This window comes from Theobroma cacao, chromosome 2 (genome assembly GCF_053813885.1).
Source record: "Theobroma cacao isolate CCN51 chromosome 2, ASM5381388v1, whole genome shotgun sequence".
NCBI lineage: Eukaryota > Viridiplantae > Streptophyta > Magnoliopsida > Malvales > Malvaceae > Theobroma > Theobroma cacao.
Window position 1 is genome coordinate 17539113 of NC_142640.1, and position 8487 is coordinate 17547599.

The 8487-nt window shown below is 31.2% G+C and overlaps 1 protein-coding gene across 1 annotated transcript; it reads left to right on the plus strand.

The window, feature by feature from the left end:
* Positions 1 to 5521: 5521 nt before the first annotated feature.
* Positions 5522 to 6828, plus strand: LOC18608995 (arabinogalactan O-methyltransferase 1-like). The gene has a single exon (XM_007043945.3). The coding sequence runs from the start codon at positions 5758 to 5760 to the stop codon at positions 6625 to 6627; it is 870 nt and encodes a 289-aa protein (XP_007044007.1). The 5' UTR covers positions 5522 to 5757; the 3' UTR covers positions 6628 to 6828.
* The last annotated feature ends 1659 nt before the right edge of the window (positions 6829 to 8487 follow it).

The following is an 8487-nucleotide window of genomic DNA, read 5'->3' on the forward strand; positions in this document are numbered from 1 at the left end:
ATAAATATATTTTAATATCTTAATGGAATCATGGTACCTTAATAACTAGATAATGAATGTTTACTTAAAACAAACTCTTTAATTTTTTTATCAAAATGTACTTTCATTACAAATAAATTAAATGAAATTAAATATGAGAATATACTTGCTTTCTAGGGCACCATATTCTCGAAATTCCTAACATATGGTATTCACCTATTTTGTACCACATGCAGATAAATAGGCCTCTGGACAGAGCATGGCAAGGGTCGTTTATTAACAAACCCATTTTGGCATCCGGTAAGTCCTCCATTTTGGTCACTTTGTTGGGTCAAGTCCACATTAGCTTCCACACTCGAAATTTTAAGTTTAGAAAGTAATGTATTATGAATATTGTTGGCACTAAGTGCCATGTAATATTGTGTGTTAAGGGTTGTTATGTTCGAATCCATTGTGAATGGTCAATGTATGGCCTTATGGATATTTGTATGAATTATGTGCCAAGTATAACATATTATGATGAATTTAAATGTTATTTATGAATATTTGGTTACGAAATCCCTTGGCTATGTGTTATTTGATTTTGAACTCTAAGGCTTGCTCAAGTCTAGTGGGCTTGCTTACTGAGCTCAAGCACTGGTCACAAACCCTCGGGTTTGGGTTGTGACAAACACATTGAAATATATAAATCGAACTAAGCATTATTGTTTAGAGTTTGGTGGAGAAGGTTAAGTTGTAATAGGCTATATTGATATAGATTTTCAACTAGATGTGAATGATAGAAAATCAACATTTGTATTTGTTCTCACAATGGATAAAGGAGTAATAAGTTGGAGAAGTTGCAAGCAAGATATTACTGCAGATTCCACCATTGAAGCAAAGTATGTTGCTACTAGTGAAGCTACAAAGGAAGCTGTATGGATGAAAATTCATACAAGGGTGTGGAGTTGTTCATTATACAAATTCTCCCATTACTTTTTATTACGATAATAAAGGAGTAGTACCATATACTGTGGAGCCAAGAGCTCTTCAGACAACAAAACACATAAAGCACAAATACCTCTTAATTCGTGATATAATACATAAAAAGTGTGTTAAAAATGCAAAGATTGCTTCAGCTAAAAGTGTAACAGATCCATAGATTGACTTTTTGTAAAAAAAAAAAAAAGGTGTTTCAGAAGCATTTAGAATGAATTTGTTTGAAATATGTCTATGATTGGTTTTAAGTGCAAGTGAGAGATTGTTAGACATATGCCTTTAAAAATCAATTTTGTTTTCTATTTATTAGATAATAAATCGCTACATTAATTATTGTTTTCGCATATATTACATTTTAATGGATATTTTATTCATTTATGACATATATGATATGATCATATATTATTTGGTGACATTGTAAAAACAAACACTATGTTAATAGTTGATGAACTAATAAGCGAGGAGTAATAGTTATTTAGTTCCTGTTTACCAAAATTGTTCTAGGTTTAAAGCCTACACTTGTTATGTCTCTATCAAATGATTGAATGTTTTAACTCCGTCATTGTCATAATGCCCTTAAAGCAAATGATACATACATTGAACATGATCTAATTAAAGAGCACTATATAAGCTTGTCACTATTAATAATTAAAGGAGATCTATTACAATATATTAATTGTCCTTAGACTTGAAAGGTCAATATATGTTATTAAAGTATTTATATGACTATAATGTTGCCAACAAGTGATGTTGAATTTAAAGGTTATACCTTGATATGTTGGTTATGTACATGTTAAATAAATTATATTGGATGTTCAATAAAGGATTCACCATTCTTTATTGAGAAAGATATTCAAGTGATTTTCATAAGACTGTTGGACTAAAAAATCCGGTCAATGTGTATTCTAAAAATGCTTTAGGATTATATTATTTATATTAATATTATATGTAAGTGTTTTTATAAAAAAAAAAATATTTTTCAAAGTCTAATAAGAATGAAAGTCATGAATTGGCATTATATGAGATGGATGTAACAGTGAAGATTATTTATCCATAAAACCCATGAGGAATATAATATGGTGAAAGGACCGAATAGTAAAGATTGTAATGAAATGAACCTCATTGATAATTCTTTTTAAGAGGTTAGTTGTAATGTGCTGATGAAAATTATTGAAATTTGTAAGTAAATAATGTTTCTTAATTAAATTAAGAAACTAAAATGATAACATTAGATTGAATGAAATTTCAAGAAAAATATTAATCATTAGATGACATGAACTTGGACCAACAATTGGAGAGAAATTCTTAAAGATGCCATATATTTTTTGTTTTGAATTTTATATATAAGTCTTGTTTGACAAAGAAAAATTATGAATCCATTAAGAGGTGAGACACTTGAATTATGGGCTAAACTATAGATATATTTAGATAACAATTATTATTATTGAGTTGAAAATTAAAATTGTGCATGCTAGAAACTATCAAGCAAATCGACAATCCCTCACAACTCTTTTTTTTCTTCTTCCTCGCTCTCTTTCTTCCTTCTCCTCCTTCCTTATTATGCCACCGACGGATCATCTACCCTTTTTTTCCTCCTCTTGCCAACCATCACACTTGCTGTCCCCTTTCTCTTTCCGTTTCTCCTCCCAAAATAAAAAAAAAAATTCAAAAATCTCAAATAACTTTCAGATAAAAAGATGAAAATGACCTTCAAAGCCCTTAAATTCTTTGATGGATATTTGATCATTTCATTTGAAGTTTAGATTCAGTATGCTAAAGTGAAAACATCATGCCATTGAGTTTATTTAAAATAATACCTTCACTGATGAGGAGTGGACTCCTAGCGAATCCAATATAAGCCATAAGCCATAATCTTTTGTGTTTTGCCAGAAAAAAGGGGTTTGATGTCGGGGTTAGGATATTTTTTCTTCAACTCCCCCTGCTTTTCTTTTTGAGCAAAACAATAAACTTTGTCTCTAAATCAGAAAAGGACCTTGGTCGGGCCCCCATCCATCTTCAATAATAGTAGAAGAGCTCAAAGAGAGAACCGGTGATGGTAACTGAATTGGCCCAATACGTATCTGAATTAGAAGAGGCGAGGAGTGGACCGAGATACAAGGTTACCAAGGGTAAAATCTTAAAATCTCGTTTAAAACACTTCAAAAGGATACTTTGATTTTTTTTATTTCAATATAATATTTTTGGTCTCTTAATTATTAACATCCTTAGTTAACATTTAAAAAAATTTATATCCAATCCTACATAAATATTTTAATATACAAATATTTAATAAAATTCACTTTAATATTTAATAAAATTTAATATTTGACAACAAAGAAAAAAAAACTTAAAATTTAATAAAATTTTAAAACAGGATTTGTGAATGTGTTTCTTTGTCTTACTTTGATACTTAATAAAATTCAATATTTGATAAAAAAAAAAAAAACTTAAAACTTTTTTTTTTTTGAAAAACAACTTTGATTTCATAATGAAAAAAATTACAAAAAGCTACCAACCATGGTAGAAGCAAAAACCCAAAAAATCCCAAATCCGATCAACAGATAGAAACTCAAGATTACTTCCCAAGTTGTAAGAAGATTAAGATGTCTTCCCATCAAATCTCAAGGCAACCACAAGAGCCCTTTCCCAACAACTATATAGCAAGCGCTACATCAAAAACAAAACTCAGTCCTAACCAAATAAAAAACCCAGTAATATTGAACCAGGAAATCCAACACAAAAACGTATCAGAGCAAAAGCCTCACAAATAGAGAATGAAACTCAGTACATGGTGAACCATCAAACCTTTAAACTTTTGATATATAGTAATAAAGTCAAAACCTTTTTACATTCCTTTAAACCTTAATTTCAAAGAACAAATTTGGGGTAAAATTTTTTCAAAAATATTAGTAATAACAATTAAAATATTAATCTCTTGATTTGACATAATCAAATTTAAAATATCTATTATTAAACAAAAAATTTAATTTCAATACATTCTTTTCAATGAAAAAAATTCTTAAACTGTTGGCAAAAGTAAAGAATTTAATGACATCTTAAGAAAGAAGTTTATGGTTTTCAAAGTGGATACAACTTTATATTCTTAGGCCTTCATATCAAATTTTTTTTTCTCATTAAGATTTTTAAAAGAAGTATGAGTAGATTTTTTTTAAAAGAGAAAGATGCTTTGTCTTTATATATATATATATATATATATAGTATTAGGTTTAATTTTTTAAATTATGAATTAACAGTATTAACAGTCAAAAGGTAAAAAATATCATTTTGAAATAAGAGGGACCAAAATGATCTTTGAAAGTGTTTTGAAAGAGCTTTTTGGATTTTATCTAGATCAACAATCCAAGATTTTAATTTTACTACTAGCTGTTTCAATGTAAAATTATGAGCTAGCTAGGAGATCCAGAAGAATGTTTTATTTTTCACCATAGGATTGGATTTTTCTTATAAAGTCTTAAGTGGATGAGGTAGGGCCAAACTAATGCTACAACCCTCTTGACATTCATCTCTAATCACAAAATCAAACTAAAAACAGTTACAGGCTATCAAGATTCATCAAGCTTTGAATTGTTTGATTGGTAGGATATGAAAAATTAAAAGTTGAGGCAAACTAATGAAATTATTTCTTTTTTCTTTTTTTTCGTTGTAATATATCTTGGTGTCTTAAGGACCCACTTCCATTAGTTACGGAAGCTTTAAGATTAAATTCCACAATCAAATTGTCTTGTTTTTCTAAGGCCCCAGCATTGCCGTCAAGATGGGGATGCTGTTGCCCTTTTCCAGAAATGATACAACGACTACCAAATAGTGGACCAAAGTCGTGCTAACGATGAGTAGGGGCATAGTGCGGGCCGCCACAGCGCAAGTCCAAGCCCCCTTCCTTTAAATTGGCACCCAACGTCAACCAAAATCTTCCTACCTGGACTACATAGAAGGAAAGCTGAGAGTTAATGCTCTTTTGGCATGTAGTTGGGAGTTACTACTTATTACATCAACGAGTAATGTTACGTAGTGACTCTTTTCAAATCTTCAAATTGAAAAAAACACTAATTGGGCAGTGCGAAATGAAATTTCAACGCCACAACTTAAATGCACTCTCCTTCCAAGTTCACAAGAAATTGGGCAGCTAATTATTAACGAGCAGATTTACGCTGCTTCCCTCAGTGTTTCACTTACAAAACACCATATCATCATCAGCAGCATTGAGTTACGACACGTGTAATCAAATGAATGCATCCGATGGACGACAGGAGGCATTGTTTTTTATTTATTAACCAACAAACTGAGACTGATATAATTATTAAATTAAATAAAAAAAACAGAGCCTGGACCCCACAACTAACGCCGTCATCCAATCACCAGATGCTACGTTGTTAGACATGGTAAAGACATCTTACGAAAAGATGAGACAAATGTTCTGCAGGAACATGCATGCCACTCCCGAGGAACCGTGTAATTAACGTTTTTTACTTGTTCTTTCTTCGCAAACACTGAGCTTTTCTAAATCTTTAAACTTTTCTATTTAGGTTTTAACATCAACATCAACACACCATTTAGAATTATTTTTTCTAAATTTGACAGTAAATGAAAGCACCATTTTCTCTGCTTATACCCCAGAGCTGCTCCTGCTCCTGCTCCTGGTCCGCGTTTTCTCTCTATCTCGCTTCCTGTCCTGTTTCCTCCTTCTCTTCTATATAACAAAAGTAAGCCACACCTTAAACCAAGAAGCCTTTTATTTTTCTTTTTTTTTTTTAAATTTAACTTTAAATTAGTGAAAAGAAAATGAAAAGAGAAGAGATTGTGAGGAATCGGAATTTCCTCGCCGATAAGAGATGGTTTCTCCCTATCGCTATCGCTGCCTTTATTGCAGGAGCGATAATAATCTCGAGCTTCATAAAAACTGCCGATTATTCCCTCCTATGCTCTCTCGCCAACTCCAGATCCCAAGCCGTGGCTGATTACTCCGCTACGCCGATCCAACTCCAAGCCATCATCCACTACGCTACGTCACGTATCATCCCGCAGCAAAGCTTCGCCGAGATCTCCATAACCTTTGACGTCCTCAAGAAACTCTCTCCTTGCAACTTCCTGGTCTTTGGGCTTGGCTACGACTCCCTAATGTGGACTTCCCTTAATCCACGTGGCACGACCATATTCCTCGAGGAGGATCCGAAATGGGTGCAGACCGTGCTCAAAGACGCTCCAAACCTCCACGCGCACGCCGTCAAGTACCGTACGCAGCTCCAGCAAGCAGACGATCTGCTCTCCCATTACCAGTCGGAACCGAGCTGTTCTCCATCGGAAGCTTACTTACGAGGCAACGAGAAGTGCAAGCTAGCCTTAACGGGGTTTCCGGATGAGTTTTACGAGACGCAGTGGGATCTGATAATGATCGACGCACCGCGGGGATATTTCGCTGTGGCACCAGGTAGGATGGCGGCGATATTCTCGGCAGCCGTTATGGCGAGGAACAGGAAAGGATCTGGTGTGACGCACGTGTTCTTGCACGATGTTGATCGGAGAGTGGAGAAGGTATTCGCCGAGGAGTTTTTGTGTAGAAAATTCTTGGTGAAAAGCGTCGGTAGACTTTGGCATTTCGAGATTCCATCCGCTGCTAACATGAGCAGCTATGACGGTGCCCGATTTTGCTAAAATGCGCCCCTTCTGCTCATTGCTTTTGTTTTGTTTTGTTTTTTTTTTTAACTTTTAATTTTAGAAAATTTAGTTTCTATTTACCTTCTTATTTTAAAAGAATGAATGTATGAGGGTGTATCGACCCAATGAAAATGATATAATATGATAAAATATACCTGGAAATAATATTTACTGCGGTAGGATTTTTCTTCTGGCTAATACTACGGGGTATTTTTAAAATAAAAGGGTGTGCTCTTTTACTGAGATAGGTGGGGGAGGCTGATTGATGGCTTTGGGGGATAACAGGGATTTTGGTTTTCACTCATTGTTTGTACTGTTTGACACCCTAGTGTTTGAGCGCGATGAAATATCGTTGTCTTGTCTGCCCCCACTTTATTATTACAGGCAATAAATATCTCCCGTATGTGGTTTGAATTTTGAATTTTTAAAATCTTTTCTTCCACCTGGGTTTCTGGTTCCTTCAACCTTTTTTTTTTATTTAGTTTTGATAGCTATGCAGTGTTTGTGTTGCTTTGGCGTTGTCGTACGCCTACGATATATATAAAGGTTTTTACATCAGTTTTTATTAAACGTAATTAAACAAAAACTAAAATTTAAATTATTAAATTGATAGATTTCATTAAATAGATCAAGTATGTAAAATTTTTATTAAGTTGAATACGTTTAGATATTTTATTTATAGAGGTATTGGATTGAAATTTCGATTAAATTTTATTATTTAATAAATGTTGATTAAAATGGATGTTTATTTACTATATTTTGAGAAGAAACCTCACTAGCATGATTTTTTTTTTGAAATGCATTCATAAAATTTCATTCCAACAGTGGGAACAGATTATTTTCTTAAATCACGTTTGGTTTATGAAATAGACAAAAATATAATAAAATAATTATTACATAGTGTGATACAACAGATAGAAAAAAACAAGAATAGTTATTACAATTTATTACAATATTTGGTTGATAAGGATAAAAAGATAAAAAAAAATTTATTATATCTATTGTTATTTATTTTTATTTTATCATTTTAAATACTAATAATATATAATTTATTGAAAATATTAATCATTGATAATTTAAATGTTAATATTTTATTTATAATTTAATCATTAGTATTATATAATATTATTATTTTATTATAATTTAGATGTTATTATGATTATTTATTTTATTTTATTTTTAAATTTTTATAATTTATAATTTATTTAAAATATTAATAATTGATAATTAAAATATTAATACTTTATTATATTTTAATCATTAATATTTAAAAATATTAATATTTTATTTATAAGTTAAATGCTATTATGATTATTAATTTTAAATATTAATAATTTATAATTTATTTAGGATTATTAATAATTGATCATTTAAATATTAATATTTTATTTATAATTTAATCATTAATATTTGAGGGTTGTAAATTTTTAAATTTATGAAAGGTAATTTAATCATAATAATTGTTGAAGCTATTCCATTAGACATGGAATAGTCAATACCACGGGGAAAAGAGAGTGTAGTTAAAGAAGATCTTTTGCCAATTTTGAAGAATAGTTAAAACAAAGGAATTGTTATTCCTTGCTAAATTACCAACCAAACAAAGAAAGTAAATTGTAGTTGAGAATAGAGGAGAATAGCTTAGCTATTTCCCATACCTAACGTGCCTTAAGAGTACAAATAGTGAAAAAAGCTAAAGCAGAAATATTGATTGGTATCCTTTTGACTATGGCATACCTCCCCAATATTTCTTCAGAGATATCTACTCAGTTCTCCAAAAAACCAAAAAAATCTACAACTTTAGAACTCAAGATAACACAAAAACAAGAAAATCATCTTCTAAATACAATTCATCCCAAG

Excerpts from the sequence above, each read along its gene's own strand:
- LOC18608995 (XM_007043945.3), top strand. The coding sequence starts at position 5,758 with ATGAAAAGAGAAGAGATTGTGAGGAATCGGAATTTCCTCGCCGATAAG.